Genomic DNA, 23,720 nt, shown 5'->3' on the forward strand with positions numbered 1-23,720 from the left:
AAATTATTATATAATTAATACGAGTATATTGCGATCTTGGAATATACTGCGACCAACATCGGAAATATATTACGAAGTTAAATCGAACAAACCGGAAGCTAAATCAGTCAATTTACTTTTTAATACTAACAACTCGTCTTTATTGTTTCCAGCAATTATTTTTTTGTGTTGGGGGTTTATTAAAAAGTACATTCTGACCAAACAATTCAAGGATGTAACAGTTAACTCATTGTATGAGCATGGAATACAGTTGCTTTCAAGCTTCGATTCAACAAAACTGTACAAGACATCCGGGATATCATACATATTAATCAATAACCGTAGTGTTGAATAAACATTAAACTCTATAGAGGAGACAAATAAAAGAATAGATAAAAAAAATTTTGATGTTAAAAATTAGCACAGAATGAAAATTAATTGGAAAATAAAACGAAATAAACTGATAAATATTTTTCACAATTTAAACGTATTATAATCATTTTTCCGCATTTCTTGGGTGATGTAATATCACAGAAAAATAAATATAACCTTTGGTAGTAGATCAATTTAAATGGTGAGCATCAGACATTGGCCAATCAAATTTACTGTTGAAAAGTGTTGTTTCCCCCTATATCCTTTGTACTTTATGGAAGGGAGTGTCAAAATCTAATTTATAAATAGGCCTATTGAAGGAAATATCGAAGTAGTCTGTATGTATGGCTTTTACTCTCGACTTCCTACTGCTTACCCTAATCGTAACTTTCATACTAAAAGAAACTAGTGATTGCTATTTGATATTAAATTTAATGTTCAAAACTTATAAAAGCTTTATTATAAAACTTACATAGAAATGTAATAAAAAACTAATATTTTTTGTGACTTTTGCATATATACATAATATGTATATATACATACAGTGTCCTACGAAAAAACTAAAAAAAACTTTCAGGAAATATTCTTTTGGTAAAAATAATGAAAAAATAGGTCTGAAAACGCTTTGTTTTTCGAGTTACGGCTTGCGAAAGATTTCAGCTCTTCTAATAATAAGAAACTTTACTCTATTGTAACTTTTGGGACCCAAATTAAGGAGTAAAGTTAATGGTTTCTTATGTAATTTGAGCTGGGAAATAGGATAAAATAGGTACAAGAATATTAAAATATCCGACGTAAACGCAAAATTTGGTGTCGAAAAACAAGTTTTTTTTTAAGTTTGCAGTAATATTGTTTGTTAAATGACTAATAAATGCGAAAAATTTAGTAACAAAACTTGTAAAGAATTTAATTCTGAGAAAATTAATGTAAATATACTCAATAAAAAGAGAAAAAGAATTTTAAAAATTATTTTTTTATTGAAGCAAACCAGAAGAAAAATAGTCAGAAAATCATATTATTCTTCCTGTACCTAATAAAGTTCCTTTTAAAAACAAAAACTCTGATTGCTGATAATAATCTTCAAAGAAATACAACATTTATAAAGTAGTATTTTAGCTGAGTATATTTAATAATCTACACAGTTAAAACGAAATAATTACGTAAAAAACTATATTGAAATATTAAAAACAATTAAAAATGTTTAAAATAATTTTATTTTATAGGCTGACAATACTTATTGCTGATCAACAATGAAAATTGTATAATTCATTTGAATCTATTGTCACAAATTATCACACAGCTAAAGGAGGTGCAGTGTTATCATAGTAATGTAAAAATGGATAAGGGTCTAAAACTTATCTAAGTAAAGTTTTTGATATAACCAACCATTGGCTCATGGAGTGAAAAAAATGGGGTTTTGAAGACAAAAAAACACCATACCTACTTTAATAGGTACAGTATCGAATTGGTTTAAAGTGGTCTTTAGTCCTCTAAACATTACCTAAACCTTTTCTGAAACAATTTTTGATATAACCAACTCTTACGGCAAGAGATGACCAAAATGTTGATGGAATTGTAAGATGGGTCTTACTAAACATGTGAAACCTTTTTTCACATACAACCATTGTCGTATTGATTAAATTTGAAGTTTTTCTTAACTTTAAGATTGAAATCTGTTTTATCCCCTTCTTAGCACCGGTGAAATTTTTTTCTAACTTTTCTTTTTAATTTAATTATATTGATTTATTAATAATTATTAACCTCTGATTGTAAAAAAGTTTTACAATAAATAATAATTCATAAACAATAAAAAAAGAAATATTGAAAAAATCACAAGTTATTAGTGAAATAAAATTTTACGTACTTTTTATTAAAAAAAAAAAAAAAAAAAAGAAAGAATTGAAGTCAGATTCGAACCAATGTACCTTCCTTCCCCTTGTAAGAGATAATAATTCATTAATAAAAGTTTTATTTGGCTATAACTCTGGAACAAGTGAAAATAAGTACCACTTATGATGTATCGTTGAAAAGCTATCAATGAGGGCTTATTACTGCCGTTAAGAAAAACTCCAAAATCCAAATGTTTTGGATTTTGGGCTTTTTTGGACACTTTTGATCAAGTCAAGGGGAAGTGCACAATTAGATGTTACAACAGTTCTAAATTCAACATTTTACGCCTAATCATTTTTGAGTTATGCGAGATATGTATTACTTCGTTTAAGGATGTAAAAATCTAGATTTATAAACAACAGTTATTTTAATTGGTCCCAAATTATTTCTATTGGTAATTTGTCTATGGATATTGAATTCACTACTATAACAATTCGATTTCGAAGATCTTGAAGCGTAGCAGGCTTAATTGCTAAACCTACCGGGTTGGCCTAGTGGTTAAATCGTCTTCGCAAATCAGCTGATTTCGAAGTCAAGAATTCTAAGATTCAAATCCTAGCAAAAGCAAGAATAATCTTTTTACGGATTTGAATACTAGATAGTGGATAGTAGTGTTCTTTGGTGGTTGGGATTCAATTAACCACACATCTCAGGAATGGTCGGTCTGAGACTATACAAGACTACACTTCATTTACATTAATACATATCCTCATTCATCTTCTGAAGTATATTTTACATAAACACATGCATACGTATATTTGAAGTACATTTTAATACCTTACGGTAGTTCCGGAGACTAACAGAAAAAAACATAATAACCCTGAAGTAAACGGTTACATATATATGTATTTGTTGTTGTTTATATTCTAATGTCGACGTATTACAAAATAGAATTAAAAACCAGTGTTCCGCTCTAAAGTAATAAAAATTATTATTACATTTGCTAATTAAAAATTAAAGAGATTAAACATTTCATGTAATAGAACGTAATAATATTAAAAATGCCTACATTATAGAAAAAAATATATCAAAAAAAATTAGAATAATACACATGTAATGAATGACACACTTATAATAAATAATAATATGAAAACAAGTTTAAATTTAATATTATATTATATTATAATACAATACGAATAGGGCAGGACAGCTTATACTTTAATATCAACGCATCACTTTATATTTAACTAACTTGAAAATAATTAGGTGATATTTAATAATAAAAGGTCCGATGTTTAATATAAACGAGGTCGTGGTTTTAAAAGAACTTTATTCAAAATCAGTTAATGATCTTTAATAATTAAAAATAAATCTTTTTTTTTATTTTTATGTAAAATATCTATTTTTCAAATCGAATGAGATATCCAACTTTAAGGGGTAGTAAGTGGTTAAAACCCCCCAAATTACAAAATATTTTATTTCATTACATTTTTGGACAATTAAATGTTTTAGGTAGATTTCATGAGAAACCTATCTATTGTAATGGGTACCATGATTCGACTTCCGGAAAATTTCGACATATCTTTGCCTTTCACATCCCCCAAACCCCAAAACAACCGTCAGTTCAAAAATTTATATATATATATATATATCACTTTCTTGTGGACACGATATCTGCCGTAATTTTGCGCCAATCAGTTTCAAATTGTTCCATAAAAATAATTTGTCAGAAAATCTCCGTCGAGTTCGTTAACGGTCAAAATCAGAAAAGTGAATGGAAATGGGGAGGGGGCTTTTTCGAAAAAACAAAATATCGCTGTAACTTTCTTATTAAGTAAAATATCGAATTCGTTTAAAGTTCCTACTATTCTTTAGATAAGGGCCTAAAACTTATACATAAAGTTTTTTGATATCATCAACCATTGGCCCAGGGTGCAAAAAAAATGGGGTTTCGAAGACAAACAAAATCATACCTCCCTTAATAGGCATAGTATCAAATAGGTTTAAAATGGTCGTTAGTCCTATAAATATTACCTAAAAGTTTTATCTGAAACAATTTTTGATATGACCAACCTTTACGGCAAGGGATGACCAAAATATTGCCGGAATTGTAAGAAGATGGGTTTGTCTTATGCTAAGCATGTGAAACTTTTTTCACGTGTAACCATTGTTATATTGAGTAAATTTGAAGTTTTTCTTAATTTTAAGGTGGAAATCTTTTTTATTTCCTACTTAGCACCGGTAAAATCTACCTCCGCCTTCCGAAGTGACGAAAGAGATTTTTTTTTAATAAAAAGTCCTCTGAAACTCACGTTTATATACATTCCATTTTTTACCTAAATTTAATTAAAAGATAAATTTGTCAGTTTGACTCTTATGACCACCGAGTTGGTCTAGTGGAGAACTCATCATCGCAAATCAGTGAATTTCGAAGTCGAAAATTGTAAGGTTCAAATACTAGAAAGGCAGTTACTTTTAAACGGATTTGAATACTAGATCGTGGATATCGGTGTTGTGTTGTTGGGTTTCAATTAACCACATACCTCAGTAATGGTCAACCTAATTCTGTACAAGATTACACTTCATTTACAATCATACATATCATCCTCAATTCATTCTCAGAAGTAATACCTTACAGTGGTTCAGGAGGTAAACAAAAAAGAAAGTTGAACTCATATATGTTTTTGTTTTTACGTGCAAGCTTTACAACCAAATGCACTGACACATTTTTTTTTGTCTAATGAAACGTCCTCTTGTCGACTTATAATCAAGTTTTTTCTAGTTAACATCACCGGAATAGGTTTAAACAAAAAATAAAATGGTTTGTCACTGCTAATCTGAAAATATTTTATTTTTCTTTGACATTATTTTTATTATTTAATATTGATTTTTTAAATATTAAAGGTATTCTGATACTCAATATTTTTATTTCTTCGAAACGCTGATTTCTCAATCTTTCTTTCATAGGGTCATTTTTCATTCGGAAAATATGTTTGTACACTTTTATATTATGGGTAGGCCTACCTATATTTTAAAGGCAAATAAAAATAATATTAAACAAAATTTTAATAACTTAAAAGAATAAAACCAATTAAAATTAACAGACAGTAAACATAATGCTTTTTCCAACCTTATTTAAATCTTGAGATTTTGATAGCAGTATACTTTTGTATACTAATTATAATTTTGTATATTAATTGTATACTAATTTGTTTTCTTCTAATTTAGAACCGAATTCAATGATTTTTGTTTTTTTAATCGGTTCTATTTATTTATTGTTTTCTACAAGTTGTATTATTATATGCAAAGTTATCTTTATTTAAAAAATAAATAAATAAATAATTTATAGACTTATTCACGCTGATGTACAATTTTTTTAATGATAATGATCTGTTGTACTTAATTGAAGTTCAAAATTAAATTACAAAATGGCTAAATTGAACTAAAATCTTTTGTACACAAGTATTAGTTTATAAATTAACTGCAAATAAACATTTATTTTTTAATGTAAAATAATTATGAGCTCTATTTTTTTTTTCTTTCCAGAAAAAAAATACGAACAAAAAATGAAGTCAGAAAAGAATTTAGTATTTCCGGCCAAATGTTCGTGATGAACCCAAGAAAACGAACGGTAAACTATAGATTATGACGGGCAGGAACAGTAAGGGAAAGGAACAAGGTTTTAACTAATTTAATACCACCACAAGGATTATAGAAAAGACTAAAAGACAGTAACGTATACAAAGTTTGTTGTTGTCTCACGTTAAACGAGAAAAAGAAAGAATTAAAAATAAACAACATATGAGATTTAGGATGAATAGTAAAGTAAAAGGTTAAGCCACCTTTTTTCTTTGGTTATTTACTTTTATTTACACCGCTAAACTTTAAAACGTGATTTCTACGTTAATGAGCTATTTGAGAAGAAACAAAGAAACATCATTAGGAAAACATTTAAAACATTATAAATAATTGTTTAAAGTCTCAAATTATTATTTATACGTGTTTAATTAATTGAATCTTAGTAAAAATACCTTTTAACAATTTATTACTTCATTTTTACCCAGAATTGTTTCATTAAGTTAACTCAATTTAATGTAAGGTATACAAAAACGTGATAAAAAGAGTTCAACCGAATCTTATGACGAGTAGAAAAAGAGCGAAATTTGTAGAAGAATTTTGTAGAAAGAGTAGTACTAGATTGTTGAATCATATAGTAAAACATTCAATATCAATATCAATTACAAAGGGATGTGTAGAAAGTTAAAAGTATTAAAAGAAGAAAAAAATACAATATATAAAAGAAAGAACAATGGAAAAAAATCAAACCGATTGAATGACACCAGATGATAACGAAAGAAAAACAGACTTCTGTTATTTTATTTTGTTTGAAAAGGTAATCTAAAATTTTACAAAAAAAAAAAATTAAGAAAAGTAAGAGATGTAACTTTTTTAAAATATTAAAATATATTTTCTATTAATAACAAAATTATTACAACCATAATTTAATGAGATATTAAAAAAAAAGTCTTACATAGAATAAATACTACGTTTAAAATGATTTATTCAAATATTTATATTTAAAACTTTGTTGTAGTAAATTAATTATCTTGTGCAACTATCTGTTTATCGACTATCAACTATTATTGAGAGGTGACGAGGAAGACTCATAAAATTTGTACGAAACTTTTTGCATGAAAAATGCCAAACCTGATCGGGATCCAAACCCAGTAACGACTGTATGAAGTTCAGAAGCACTTCATAAAGAAGTCATGTTTTGGCTCCTGTGGCCATGTGATTGGCCCTCCTCTTCTAATCCACCTGTTTTGAAGCCCGCCATACAGCCCTAACTTGGCTCCATCCGATTTTCACCTCTTTGCTCATATGAAACGCTGGCTAGATGGACAACATTTTGGCACAGACATCGAGTTGCAGACCAGTGTAGAAACATGGTTGAAAACACAAGCGGCTCCTTTCTATGACGAGGGTATTGGAAAGTTGGTATCACGCTACGACAAATGTCTAAATCGGAGTGGCAACTATGTAGAGAAATAGCGTAACTATGTAAGTACTTGTTAAAAATAAAAATGTTTTTATTTTCACTGTGGTTCTAATTTCGTGACCGATCGGACCTTGAAAAAAAAATAACCCTCGTACTCTCACCTTATGATTGGTTAAAAAACAACGAATACGATTGGTTGGAATTTTGTGCCCGATAATGATAAGAATTACTTTCACCTTATGATTGGTTAAAAAATAAAGAATACAATTTGGTGAAATTTAATGCCCGATAATGGTAAGGATTACTCTCACCTTATGATTCAAAAACGATTCAATCTCATATACATTAAGGAAAAGCAATGTTCCATCGTCTTCATCAGTAAGACGAATGGTGATGTGCTGATGATTAAACTCATCAGCAAACCAGATGATGTTATACAGTGCAATCTGACATTGTGTTTTATTTATTAAAATGATTTACTTGCCTACTAAACAATTACTTTCAGTAAAAATCTGAATATTGCTTATTGTACCCAGGTGCTTTAGATAGGTCACAGCCATTACAGATACTGGGTTAGAATATTCAATTTAAAGAATCAATTATGTTACACAGTTCTTAAAATAAACTGGCAAAACAAGGAAATGTTCAATGAACGTTCTCAAAAAAAATAATAATAATAATAAACTTGAAAGTTAGATGACTATTTCGATTCTTAGGCAGTCATCATACGGGTTGGTAATTTTTACAGAGTTTGCGAAGAAGATTTGGGTATTACTTTCGATTGCATGGTGGGATTGAGAAGTGAAATTGAATTTTCTTTATGTTTTGAGCTATGAGGAGTACGAAAATAGCATCCACTTGAAATGTAATTTCCTTATATATATATATATAAAATGTTTGGCTCGAAAATCTCAAAAACTGCTAGATCAATTTCACTGAAATTTAGATATGCTGTAGTAGTTTATCTGAAGTTGCAAATGTGAAATTTGATGAAAATAGGGCGATTTCTACTTCAGTTAAGCTCAATTTAAGATTGACAACAGACGATATAACCTCAATTTGAGGTTACGTTGATTTTGTATTGATCTAGTTTCATACGCGCTTATACAATTAGTCATAATGATAAGTGAATTTAAACTTTGTGCTTTTGTGCAGGGTCTGATAACTATTTTTAATTATTTCATCACATTACAGTTGCAATAATTTAATTTTCTTATCAACGTAAAATATATTTTTAATATTAAATAAAATTATACCTCTCTTAGTTTTTTCATTTAATTTATGTTTTGTATATTTCTTGCACAAAAAATTATACTAAATAATTATATGAAGAATATTGTACAAAATAAGATAACGTAAAGTTAAAAATCAGTTCTGCGAACCAGTCTAGCGAGACGTTACGACATCAGGTCCGTGAGAAGAGTCTGCGAGTGAATTCTGTAAATTCAGTTCGCGAGACCAGTCAGCGGGAAGGTCAGGGATGGAGCGAATTTCAAAGTAAGCTAAGTCGGCGCAATTAAGGTGATGTCACAAGTAATGTAAGACAATACAAGTTACTGTAAGATTATAAGTGAAACAGATAATATACTAAATTTCATTCGTAAACTGTTTTATTTCTGAAGAGCAAAGGTATTGCAGTAAAAGAGTTTTATACTCTTCTTATCTGCTTGTTTTACTATTGTTGTTTGTTAATAAAAGACGCGTTGAAAAGTGTTAATAATAGCGGTCATGTAATGTATTTTGCCAATGGGACTGAATTCTGGTTTTCATTATTTATTTATCTACCTGTAAATAAATCCTGACTACTACTTTAAATTCTGTTTTGTACGTAATCTCTGTTTATTGACATTTTATGATTACTTGAGTTATTGATATTTAATATTATTATAGTCTACTGTTGCCATTGTTGTCATTATTCTAATTATTATTGTGGGATGCTTTTTTATTGTCTATTATTATTATTCTATCTGTATATTACTTTATCGGTACTCATTATATTTATCATGTATCATATATGCCCTGTTTTTTGGATTTTTTTTTTCTGATAGAATATGTTTAATTAATGATTATATTTTTTATGTTTTCAAAATTTGCCAGAAATTGTTTAATTCATTTTATTATCTATTTTCGGGTATCATATAATAATATGAAAATTATATTTGTTATTATTTGGATTATTATTATTATTATTATTACTACTACTACTACTACTACTACTACTACTATTTTTATTCTGTTATGCATAGATTCATTACATACATTTATTAATACTTATATACGTAAATTCGTTATTGATTTGTATATGTACATATACGTTATACGTTGTATATGCTTTTTGTGTTCAATGTAAAATATGCAAAGGTTCAAGTAGCTGCTCTGTTATAAAAAATAAATAAATAAATTATTATGATTATTATTGTGGTTGTGATTACTATGATTAATATTTGTTTATTTACTAATTTTCATTAATCGTTTTATTATTGTCACCTATTATTATTATCATTATTATTATTATTATTATTATTATTATTATTATTATTATTATTATTATTATTATTATTATTATTATTATTATTATTATTATTATTATTATTATTATTATCACCATTGTCATATTATTGATATCTTCTTTTACTTATGTTTTTAAACCAATAAACTGTAGTTATATAAACATCTTAAATTGTCAATCTCTCAATACCCTGATTGAGCCGCGAACATGCGACAATATATCAACAACAGGTACTCAATAATAATCATCGATTATAATGAATTTTTAGCGTGTGAAGTGCCTGAAGGGACTTGAACCCAGAAACTTCGAATAAAAGACAGAGAAACTATTTCTCGCTTCATGGAAATCGGGTTAATGTATTAATTAATTAATTACATATAATTGTAGTTCTATTAAGTTATAGTGAAGAACTTGAATTGAAGTTATTAATCCTTTAGATTTTTAACCGAACTTTACAGTTTTAAATGTGGTCTCCAATAACATCTTACTTTTTATTCAACAGTCTTTTTGATATATTGGAAGAACATTCGTTTTTTACAATTTCGTAAGAATTATTTATTATTTTTTCTATCATTTTTCCCCAATACAAACTCTATTTGCTCGTTATTTATGATAATGATTGTCTAATAATCGAAATAACCGTACGGTTTTGGATTTAAGAAAGTATTTTTTTATTTATTTATTTTTTTTTGTAAACTGTCACTGAATGTTTTTTTGTTTTCTTGCTTTCCAATACATTATAATTTCATTTTTTAATATTAACATAAATAAATAAAAAAGAATAATTTTCTAAAGTAAAATGTAGTAATGAAAAATTTTTTCGTTCATGAATTTTGCTATTACGAAACAAAAGATTATATGCAGCGAGAGAAAATAGCAAATGAAGGTGTAGAAAACAAAATCTTATGCCGGGACTGGAGAGTAGAACAATCAAGGACACAGAACTAGGTTTTAATGTATTTTTTCTTTGTTGTACTTTAAGAACACGACCGTATATATATTCCGATTTTTATTATTTATAAAACCAATTATTTAAAAAAATAAACATGTTATACCTACACTTTAGATTAGCTATAAATTTTTGTAAAGGCTAGAAATTTATTTATTTAATAATGATGGCTAATCTATTAGGTATTACCGCAAACTAAACAAGCTTAGTAATAGTATTTTATACATAAACAACTCGGCGCGTTGCGTTTTATCAAGTTAACAACACAAGTGAATCTCACTACAGTAGAATCTTATAATTTATTGTAAAACTCGTAAAATACCTTCTAAAGTCGAATCATCATCTAGTTCTAAATTCTTTATAAATGACGAAACCATTATGACTCATTTTGAAATAACCCGTCTTTGATATTGTTAATCAACAAATGAAAAAAATTTACGTAGTTTTTTTGCTGACTGACTTCTGCGTAATTCTCGTTTGAACAGTATTCAGGTAAAGATGAACAAGTTTTAAACGTACAGAATAAATTGTGAAATGCTGAATCATTTGATTTTCACGACGCAATAAGTAGTTTAATTCCTAGGCTAAATTATTTTTATTATGGTTTTCATATTTTACATAGTGCACATATATATATATATATATATATATATATATATATATATATATATATATATACATACATACTAGTGGACCCGTTAAAGCTTTACTATTATCAAAACGTTTACTGCAGTTCAAATCTCACCAATTTCATTATTATTTAAATAAGGAAAGAAGAACGTATAAATAAATAATCTAAAACTTCTATTATTAAATTAATGTCGTTGTATATATCAAGAGATATTGTCTGTATCGATCGTTGTCTATGTCAATATCGACTTCCTCAGATAGTTAATTGTTTTAAATAATATGTTATTAAATTATTACATTATTAAATAAAATATAAACACTTCCAGGACAAATAATAATAAACTGTAAAATTTTCAGCGAAATTGGTTAAGTAGTTTTTAGGACACAAACAAAACGAAGATTGTCTTTCATTTATATAGATACATATATAAAAAGGAATGATTCAGGAGTAAAGGGAAATAATTTAGGAACTGATTGTAGAGTATGAAATAAGGAGAAGAGTTAATACAAATTTATGTCCGAAAATGCTTGGCTTTTTATTCATAGTCAGACTATTTGTCCGACTATTTACATTTAGCTGACTACGTCAGTAGGAAGCAAATGGATTTGGGTGGCGAACTTATTTATTCTTATATTTGTTTGCGTTCTCTACAACGCTAAAGTGGTTGCATCGATTTTTATAAAACAGGCGTAAAACGAATCATCTGATTGCCAGTCACTGGCAAAATGATTTTACGCAATATGTCACAATGATTATGAAAAGATTTTATAACGTATTTATTAGAAGTAATCAAAAAAATTAATGTGCATAGTTAAGGTGCTATAATCTCACCGACTAGGTGATGTGATCAGAGACAAAAGTCAAGAAAATGGGAAGCCATTTTCAAGAATAATAAACAACCCATGCCATGCTATTAGGGAAAGTTAATTATAAAATACTTTCCCATTGCCTTTTTCACTAAGCCGAATTTTCTATATACATGTATGTTAATCCTTAGATAAACAATGCTAGTGATATTCTTCTGCAAAAGAAATAATTTCAAATTATTACGGTTGTAAAAACCGTTTATGACTACAACTAATTTATACTCAAATGCTGTACACACACCATAGCCGTAAAATAAGATTCGGTCAGAAAGTGTCATCCTGACTTGAACAAATAACCCTCTCTTTTCCTGTTTAGCTTTTCCGGTAACTACCGTTTAGATAATTCTGAGGATGAATGAGGGTGATATGTTATGAGTGTAAATGAAGTGTAGTCTTGTACATTCTCAGTTCGACCATTCCTGAGATGTGTGGTTAATTGAAACCCAACCACCGAAGAACACCGGTATCCACGATCTAGTATTCAAACCCGTGTAAAAATAACTGGCTTTACTAGGATTTGAACGCTGTAACAAATAACCCAAATTATCTAATTTGCATTTCAACCTTTACACTAAGTTAACAAAAATACTACATTTCATTTTAGATATGTACTTTTAAAATATTCATGTATAAGAATAATCGCACACATTATCTTCCTTTCCTTTGGATTTATCAATGTTTGGTATTATGAAATGAGACAGTCAATCCTAAAACTGATTTACCATTAAAATAGATTTAAATAAATAAAACAAAAATGTCTATACTAGCCTTATTAAGGAAATTGATAATTTTTATTTTGTTTTAAATTTTTTACTTTGCGAAATATTTACAAGTGACACTTTCCCTTTTTTTTTTCATAACAGTCACTTGTTTTTATTTCAGTTGGTTTATATTTATCGCAATCAAAAGAAAAGCTAGGAAAATTAATATAATACAACTTTCTATAGAAAAATAATCTTTATAAAATATGGATATTATTATTAATAATAACAAATAAATATATTAATTAATCTTCTTTTGTATTAAAACAATTGGGCTGAAAACCTAATTTCAGTCCGTGTGGACGTTCTATTGGACGGATCGAGATGATTTTTTTTATTTTGCTCGAAATGACCCATAGATATATTATCAAGCGTCATCGGGCACCAAACTTGAATTTTCTCAAAACATCCTCATTTATTACTTAATTAAGCAACTTTCTGAGGTTATTATACACAGGAAAATCACTTTGAATGTCTGTCGATGCTTGATACATATTTGCGGACCATTCCGAACAAAAAAAAAGAAAATCGCTGGATCCGCTCAGTAGAATGTTTGAATGGACTGGAAATAAATTTTGAGCACGCATTTTACCTGTGGTGGGAAAAGAAAGAGAAAACCAAGGGGCCAGGGGTGAGATATATTGTAAATGGAATAAGTTTATTGCCGATTTTATAAAGTACTAGCAGACCCGGGAGTGCTTCACTATTGTTAGATTTGAGTATACAAAAAGAATAAATGAAAACAATTAAAAGTTTGATAAAACATTAAAAACATGAACATTACGGAACTTCACAACATCTAACCTTTCCCTTTTACCCTTTCTCGTTTTCCCCTTTACTTTTCCCATATTTCTCATTCCCATTTCCCTTCTCCCATTTCCCTTTCCCCTTTTCTTTTTACCCTGAATCTTTTTTTCTTCTTACCGTTTTCATTTTTCCCTTTCTCACTTTCCCCCTTCTACCCTTTTTAGGTTTCTCTCTATTTCCCTTTCCCCTTTCCATATTTTTCTCTTTTTTTCCCTTTTTTCCGCGCGTAAATCAGTCCAGTAGTTTTTTAGTCTATAGTGAACACACAAACGAACATTACCTTTTTTATATATAGAAGAAGAAAGTTTGTTAGCAGGCATAGTTTTTGCAAAACGTTTTCTTTTCACGTAACTATACTTATTCTGAATATGAGCCAAATCGAACCATAAATGCAATTTTTTTTCAAATATCTCGACCTCAGCGCCATCTAGCGGGTCCATTTTTGCAGAGGCATTTCTTTCCATGTAAGTAACACACATTTTGAATATGAGCCAAATAGGACTATAAATACAATTTTTCGAAATATCTTGACCTCAGCGCCACCTAGCGGGTCCTAACTAATTCAGAAACCTTCGCGCGGGCGTGTGCACAACTAACCTAAGTTTCATCGCAATCGGACGAGTGATATAGAAACGCATACGGGACAAACATATATATATATTACTTTGTAATAAAACGCTTCAGAGCAGCAAGGGGCTACTATTAATAATAATAATATTGTTTGTACATATAATAATAACATACGAAATAACGTAACATACATTTTATGTCTCAAGAGGAGAAAATATATTTGTCGTTGTAATCGTAAACTTATACATGATCTGAGATGATAAAGAAATTAATATCCGAAAATAAGATATTTATTCTTAAAAAGAACTAAAATTCTATTTCAGACGTAATAGGAAAAATGAGAAGTGAAGTATCTTTCCACTGCTTCCTTACAGTGATAGCTGATTATAGTCGCACAACAGATACCTGAGCTCACCGAAATACGGATGACTTAATCTCTACGAATAACATAACTCTACATTTTCAACGATAATATAGATATCATTACTCTTATAGAAAACAATTATAGCAAGTTCATCTTATATCACACGTTTTTTAACTGCACCATAATCATAAGAAAAACTGGAATATCACATTATTGTAATAATTTTAATAAGGAACAACTTTCGAAAAGAAATCTCCTTTCACTTCGGAAAAAAAAAATTAATTAGTAATATTGTATATTAGAATTATTGTATAAAAACCATAATAATATCAATAAAAAAAAATAAAATTGTTCTAAAGTTTCTATGAAATTATAATAACTGTTTTTGATTTCTATTAAAATGAAATATAAATCTGTACCTATAAAACACTTCCTGACAGAATCATAACCAACGCCCAACAAACACTACTGAATATAAATTGATGAAAATTTGTATACCTGTTCTTACGGTGTAACTGCACGCTAAGAAAATAATTATTTTAAACTCTGAGTTTAAGGCGTTAAAATGGAGTAATATTGAATTTTAGTATTTTTTAAATTTCTGGATATAAAATGAATATATCAACTTGATTTTCGGTGTGTGTAATCTTCATGTGATTATCTAAAAACAAAGTTCCAGATTTTTATCAATTCGACCCTGAAAAAGTACTAAGAAAGGATAAAATTTTTAAAGAATGATACACATTTTCCCCATTTTCGACTAGAGTAAACATCATATTCTCTTTATTTGGGTCTGCACATACTCTTCATATGACTATCTGAAATCCTTCTTCATGTTTTTTTTTTTTTGTTTTGTATTTTGATTTTTAAAAGGTGCGTTGGTATACGGAAAAGCGGCTCAACCGACTTAACGGGTTGGTCTAGTGGTGAACGCGTCTTCCCAAATCAGCTGATTTCGAAGTCCAAAGTTCCAACGTTCAAATCCTATTAAAAGCAGTTACTTTTATATGGATTTCAATACTTGATCAAAAATCCGGATACCGGTGTTCTTTAGTAGTTAGATTTCAATTAACCACACATCTCAGAAATGGTCGACCTGAGTGAGACTGTACAAGACTACACTTCATTTGCACTCAATACATATCATTCTCATTCATCCTCTGAAATAATACCTGACGGTGATTCCCGGAGGTTAAACAAGAAAAAGATATTCAACCAGCTGCACCTCCGATTACTTGACTAAAAAACATAATATAAAAAGAATTTAAAACTTTTTAAAATATGAAAAACGAAGTATGGTCACCTCCTAATGGAGTTTGTCGGGTAACGCTAAAAAACGAGCAAAATACATTTTTTACATGCACAAAGGACGGGTAATCAGCTGTAACTACAATTTATAAGATGAAGGTCGACTATTTTCAAACCTGTACTGTTCAGATCATTCATAGTTCGGGTCCTATACTAATCAAACTGTTGCTCTGAAGAGATTGTAATACATTGATAGTTTTTATAAATTGAACAGTTTAATTTCTATTTATCATTAGAATTCTTACAAGCATGTCTTTATTGAACCCATGGGAGATCCAGGCGCCTGAGCCCCCACGCTAGATGGCTTCTTTCTATGTTTTTGCAACTCATGCACGTTATTTACTATTTATGTTCATTCCTTTTTAAGATACTTTATATTTTTGAATAATTACTCATTTTTGTAATTCAAATAATAAAATAAGATTGGCGTTTAAAAATTAATTATTTTATTCACGTTAAAATTATGTTTATATATATAGCGAGCGAAGCCGCGACGGGAAATGCTAGTTATTATAATTACCTATTAACTAGACTTGATTTGAAATTCATGGAGTGAACGCAATCTATGTTAAAAAGAGAACTGCTTTATATAAAACAAATATATTAACAATATAAATTACAATAAAAGTAATTATAACAAAAATTTAATTAAGAATTATATAGCAAATATTTGTGTTGCCTGTGCTTTATAAGATAACAGAGATAATTATAAGTTATAATTATAAATTATTATAACCTAAGAATGAAATAGCTTCTATTAATAAATTCATTTAATCCATTCGCTCACTCACTCACTCATTCTATTTACTGTACTTAATAAAGTTCATTATAATTTCAATATACAACTACATTATTAAACAATCCTTTCATGTTTCCAGAGCAACTTGCTTCTCGTTTCTTTCATGTGTACCATCAACCCAGCCAGGTCTACTACGACTACAAGGTAAGACACAGTACATTATAGATTGTGTCTAACTCGACTTAAAACTATAAAGACGACATTGAACGTGAGTTGCCTGAGGAAACGATATTAATTATGTTGTCAGTGAAAGAAGAGGAGGAGGAGAGTAGAAGCATTAAAAGTGTGTGTGTGTGTGTGTGTGTGTGTGTGTGTGTGTGTGTGTGTGTGTGTGTGTGTGTGTGTGTGTGTGTGTGTATGTGTGTGTGTATGTGTGTGTGTGTGTGTGTGTGTGTGTGTGTGTGTTGTAAGGGGGTGCGTTTAGATGAAGGAATAGGAGAAATGTTGCAAAGGGTAGGTCGGGGGGCGGGATATGGAAGAGTAAGGAGGGTGTTAGGAAATGTATTGAATCATTCAGGGAGAGAATATCCCTACAGGGAATTTTCACCCTCAGGTTATATCTATATATAGCATAGGGTCTTATACAGAAACACCGACATTAAGTTATCTGTGTTTGCAGGTAGGATTATATGTTCTCTTATAAGATCTAAATCTCTTTTTAGATTTTAATGAATTAATTTATTGAATTACCATTAGCTTTAAACTGATATTATTTTATAATACCCGTAAGTTTTACTCGAGTCGTTAAATATGATTACGTAGAAATTACAATATCAATGCGGATTTAAAAATCGTAATATCTTTGGAAATGGTTTATCTTCAGGAAATATGAAATATATGATATGATCTATCTATCAGATTCGAGATTAAATAGAATTAAAGTAAGACAATTTTTTCAAGTTCTCTTTAAAAAAAAGTAAAATCTATTACTTTTCCGTAACCTCACCTTCTAGATTTCTATCTAATTGCTTTATCAACGAGGAAATCCCTTAACCTCAATGAGACAGTTGCTTCTTAAACCAAATATATGAAACTTCAGTGATGTTAGGGTACTGTTTTTTTCTTTTTTCGCCCAAAACGTTTTTCAATGGTACAAACAAATTATAATTGGATTGAGAGCTATTTAATAAATTATTAAAAACTCAGCTGACAAAGGATTGTCAATATTATGCGGATTATCATTCTCTTGGCGAAATCAAATTTCGGGTTACTCTTAATTTGAAGCGTATTGGTAGTGCCATGTTTTGATTGAACACATTATAAAAATATAATATTGATATTTTTTCTTGTGATAAGGAAGTTCAGGTAATCGTAACATCCTTTTAATGCCGGAACACGAAAATTATATAATTTTACGAGGCGAAGAAACTAATTTTGCTTTTCTTGAAGGTAAAGTATGGTTTCTAAATTTTGATTAAAAGTAAAGCATTAAAATAAATCCAAGTCTTATGACAAATTCCAATAAAGTTTAAAAATGTATTTTCATCTCTCTTAAAACGGTGAAAAATTTGAGTAAAGGCCACTAAAGTATTTGAATGGAAAAAGCCCAGCAATCTATTTCGAACATGAGTTTTTATTATAATTTCACGTATCGTACTCCTTAACAGTCAACTCAAATTTCAAATTTTTATGCAATGTGAAAATCTCGACAGAAAAGGAAAACGGGAATAAATGCAAAAAGAAATTCCGAAAAATCCTTCAGGATTTTTTATAATTATATTTAGTTACGGACTCACCTCTGATTTTGATGAAGTTTTGGTTATACTTTATTTAGGACCTAAGTTATTCCTTACAACTGATATTATTATTATTATTCTCCTCTTCTTCTTCTTCTTCTTATTATTATTATTACTATTAGTATTAAATTATATTCGAACTGTTCGTCGAAACCGTTCGTAACTTACGAGGGACAAGTTATGTCCCTCGTAAAATAAACCGTACCTTTGCCAACATTTTCGTGATTCAGTGCTGTACAAATGTAATATTCATTATTTTTAAACTAAATAATTTGGTTTGAGTGAAATTAAGTTGAGAATGAGATCAGATTCATATAAGACTAAATTAAGCTTAAGATATGGGTTTTAGTAAATGTGCAATATACATTATTTTCGGTGAAAATAATATTTATGTGAAATCTGATTTTAGTCAATTTAAATTAAGATTAAGGTTAGATTAGGTTAGTTTATAAGTAATTCATAAATCTGACACAAACTTACCGTTTTTTATCTTATGAAGACACAATTCAAGATTTCTGCTAAACTTATTATTATTATTATTATTATTATTAAATAATGTATATTACACGTGGATAGTAAAAAAATAATGAAATTTTGGGTACGGGTACTGAGTAACCTACGAGGGACATAACCTGGAGTGAAAGACGTTTCCAACAATTAATTTCAATTGTAACGAATAAATTAGGTCCTAAATATGGTATTTTCCAAATTATATAAAAATCAGAAGTCCGAAAATATATACTCGTATAATTAATTACCGGGTAATTCTGTTATTTCTTAAAAAAAAAGTAATAATCACAATGCGTTATTCTTAGTTCCAAAGATCATATGATAGCCTTGTTTACGAACGAATATATCTAATTTTATGCCTTTGCCTTTGGTAAATATTCACTTCCAAACTGTCCATGAAGTCTACGAAAAATTTTGGCACAACCAGCAAAAAATAATGCGGCAAAACCAGTAAGATATCACCGATTGTCTATTAAATGACAAGCAAAGGAATAAAAACATCATTTTTATTTATTTAACTCTCTTTGAACTGATGACCTAATCTACCATAGATACTTACAAAGAAGCTAGTGCATGGGAATATGAATATGAAAAATTTGAAGCGAATGAAAAATACTATGCCTGACCGGGATTCAAATCTAGGATTTTCGAATGAAAGATGGAGATCCCAGATTTCCGCCACGGGATCCTCTTGTGGAGGAAACCTTTCCGCTACCGACATCGCCTTCATGATATTATTGGGTTCAAAAACCACTGAAGCAGATTGGCTGAATTGTTCATGCTTTTTTTTTATCTATTTTTTGTTAGCCTCTTTGCATGGACGGTTGAACTAATTTTAATGAAATTTGCTGTATGAACACAGTTTCACTCGTTGAAATTTTAATAGGCGTCTACATTTTTGGAATCATGATCACGTATTCGTATCATTTTTCTGTGCATAAAGAAATGAAAAGAATTTATGGAATGGACGTTACTCGTCATACATTACGATTTACCGAAGAACGAATTTCATGCATAATAAAAACAAACTGGCTACGTGATACAGATACAACTGAGATACACCTTTAAACATAACTTATTATCTATAGGCACTAAGGGTAAATGTAAAAGTGGTGCTGTGTAGATATCTTGAATAAATCCTCATTCTTGGTTAGGTATATATATATATATATATATATATATATATATAGCTATTATTAAAATACTTATCACCAACTACTATAGACAGAAATGTGTTTATATTTTTTTTTTACTCATTAAAAATGGATTTTAATAAAAAATGAAATAAATCCCATAAAATATTTAAAAAGCTTTTTACGAACCACGACCTTGAAATCACAAATGAAAATTAAGAAAAAAAAAGATATATAAGTTAGCTTTTTTGAAAAACTGAACGAGAGTTCCCATCATTACTGATTAAAATATGCTTTTTTTATTATTTACACATCTATGATTCTTGCTTTATAAGAAAAGTTTAAAATACAGAGGGTGAAATAAAATATTAATTTTAAAAAAATTGAAAAATGTGTTTTATCTTCCTTCTCGGTGAAATATTATACATATTTTATTTCATCATTAATTACAGTGATTAACTCAAACATCATTTGTCACTGACATAGTTGTACAAGCGACTGAAAACGTTTTGAATTACTGAAAACCTAGTATTTATAGAATCTGGTTTGTCGTCTAAAAAATGATAAAAAATACATCAGCACCAACTTCTATAGACAGAATTGAAGTATTTTTTTTCACTCATTAAGAATGGATTTTAATAAAATCATCAATGGACAAGAATTAAAGTAACTTTTTATTTAATCATCAGAAAATTCGATTGGTTTTGATATATTTTTCATTCATGTCTGTTCTGCTAATCTTTTAAACTTCATTATATTTACTACACCCTACATTCTCAGTTCATTTTTTTAATATGCCTGTCTTTCTTTTATATCAGCTCCTTTATCTCTTCTACAGAACCCTCTTTTACAAAAAAAAAATTAGTACTTGAATGTTCATTAGATTAATTCATAAGATTATTTCAGAAACTTTTTCTCCTCTCTTACTCGTCTAAAGATATTTTTATTTCATATTTTATCAACCCACCTAATTTTTAACATCTTTTCATAACACTGAATTTTAAAGGTTTTTGTATTCTTGTTTTTGCTTTTCTATTTTTCATGTTTAATTACCATAATAAACCACATTTCAAACATATATTTTAAAAACTTTTCAAGCTTAGATTAATATTTAATCTAACTAACGGCAGGTTTCTTTTCTGCATCAGTTTTCCTTGTGTGTAAAAATGTGCTTTTGAATCTACTTCTTTGAAAATTTACAACCATCGTTTGTAAACTATTATACAAAGACAGGAAAATTATACAAATTTGGTATATTATTTTCCTCTTATTTAACTTTTTTCTTTTTCTTCCTTTATATTTTATTTTATTTTTACTTTTACCACATCTTTGTTTTATTTCAATCTATATTAAAGTTGAGTTTCTCTCTTAACAATAAACCTGTACCATTTAAAATTTCTTCTAGTTTTTTATTTCTACCAAAAGAACAACCTCATCAACGAATTTGTAACACCTTTATTTTCTCTCATTGGACAATTTCTCCGCTACTAATTTCGTCTTTGAATTTCTATATTTCTTCTACATACAAGTTGTAAAACAAATAAACATTTATCTTATCCTTTTTGAATCAAAGTCTGTTTTAAAATACTGTACATAAATAAATACCATATAATAATAAACTAGAGTTTAGGAAATAACATATCAATATAATATTTTATATATTATATGTATATATATTTGTGTTTAACCTCTGGGTCAACTGTTAGGTATTCCTTCAAAGAGGATGATATAAATGATTTTATATATATATTACCTGAAACAATGTATACGTTCAATAAAAAGTTCTTACTGATACAAGAAAAGAGAGGAATTTCTAAATAAACTATTCCAATAAAAATTATACAGATTTAAAAGCTTAGGAAAAGTTATCTAGATTACTTATAGATTCAGTTGAGGCTTCATTTCATGAGCAAAACACATCAAGTTTTGAGGGACGTGGTTTATTAAAAAAATACGAATTGGGACACCAGTGCTGTCACCATTGTTAATAAAAATGGGTGTATTTACTGATACGAAACGTGCAAGCTGTGTCTTTTGGTTTCACGATAGGCAGTCACCAAATGCGGTTCAATGTAATTTTCGAACAGAGTACGTTAGGAAAAATCCTAGTAAGCATACAATTTACTCTTAGCATCAAACCTTCATTAAGACAGGTTGTTCTGTTAAACGTATAAAATGACCAGGACGCCCACAAGTCCCTGAAACTGCAGTGAAACAACTAGAGAAAGCTTTGCACGTAGTCCTAAAAAATCAACTCGAAGTGTATCATATGAGACTGGCATTCCACAAAGACTGTTTGGGGCATATTTCGTAAACGACTGCACTTAAATCATACAACTAACCGTAGTTCAACATATTACAGATGACGACAAAGTTGCTCCGTTGCAATTATGTGTGAAAATGATGGATAGAATTGCAGACAACGATACATTTTTAGGCAATGTAATTTTTGGTGATAAATCAACGTTTCCATAAGTGGCAAGGTGACCACCAGTAACTGTTGAATCCATATTCAGCAGGGTAGGAAAAATCCTCATGAAACTTTGCAGCACATTCGTGATAACCATAAGGTTAATGGTTTTTTTGTGCTTTAAGCAAATAAAGATTGTCCGGCCCGTTCTTCTTCTAAACATGCTTCAATATTTTCTAATTCCTCAGTTAGACGATGATGACGGAAGTCGACGCCATTTCTATCAGCAAGATGGGCATCACCTCACTACCGAATAGAAGTTCGAGATTTTCTTGATACTCGATTCCCATGTAGGTGGGTTGGTCATGAAAGTCCAACTGATCGCCAACTCGCTCCCCAGATTTGACCCCACTATATTTTTTCTTGTGGCATTTCATTAAAGATTGGGTTTATGTACCACCTTTACTTGTCGATCTTGTTGAGCTAAGACTTCGAATTAACGCCGGAGGTAACACCCGATTTGCTGGTTACAGTCTGAAATGAAATTGACTTCAGGTGGGATGTATGTCGCATTACAAATGGGAGCCATATAGAACCAAAGTAAATGTTGGGTGACAAACTTGATGTGTTTTTCTATGGAATGAAACCTCAACCTAGTCTGTAAATTATCTCAATAAATTTTTATATACTTTTAAACTTGTGAAGTCCTTTTTAATTCATTTAGTATTATAATATAAAAAAATAATAATAAAATCGTAATAAAGATTGATTATCATCAAGAACTTTAATTAAATTTTACGTATATATTTTTACATTAAAAATTTTTAATTTTTAAAAATAACAAAACTGGTTTTTTAAGTTTTAAAAAGTACAGCTAATAAAAAGAAATCTGATATGGGCACCAAATGACTTCCTTGTACGCCTATTAAATTACATATGTACATTTTTTTTTAAATGAAAAAGTACATAAAATTTTATTTCATTAATAACTTCTGACACTTTTTCATGTTTCTTTTTTTTTATTGTTGTTATTTATCGTAAAAACCTTTTTACAATCTGAGGTTAATAAAAATTAAATTTAAAAAAAAATGAGATGAAGTCTGATTCCAATCGATGTGCCTTCCTCTTGTATGAACCAAATATTTCATTAATAAAAATTTTATTTGGCTGTAACTCTGGAACCAGAG

General features: G+C 28.9%; 1 protein-coding gene across 1 annotated transcript in view; it reads right to left on the reverse strand.

Moving 5' to 3' along the window:
• The window catches only part of LOC142330638 (uncharacterized), a 31,129-nt gene extending 20,114 nt beyond the window's left edge, over positions 1 to 11,015 (reverse strand). Inside the window, exon 1 of the mRNA XM_075376082.1 lies at positions 10,961 to 11,015. Within this exon, the coding sequence (XP_075232197.1) occupies positions 10,961 to 11,015 (55 nt within the window). The remainder of the gene's footprint in view (positions 1 to 10,960) is intronic.
• Between the last annotated feature and the right edge of the window lie 12,705 nt (positions 11,016 to 23,720).

This window comes from Lycorma delicatula, chromosome 9 (genome assembly GCF_047948215.1).
Source record: "Lycorma delicatula isolate Av1 chromosome 9, ASM4794821v1, whole genome shotgun sequence".
Taxonomy (NCBI): Eukaryota; Metazoa; Arthropoda; class Insecta; order Hemiptera; family Fulgoridae; genus Lycorma; species Lycorma delicatula.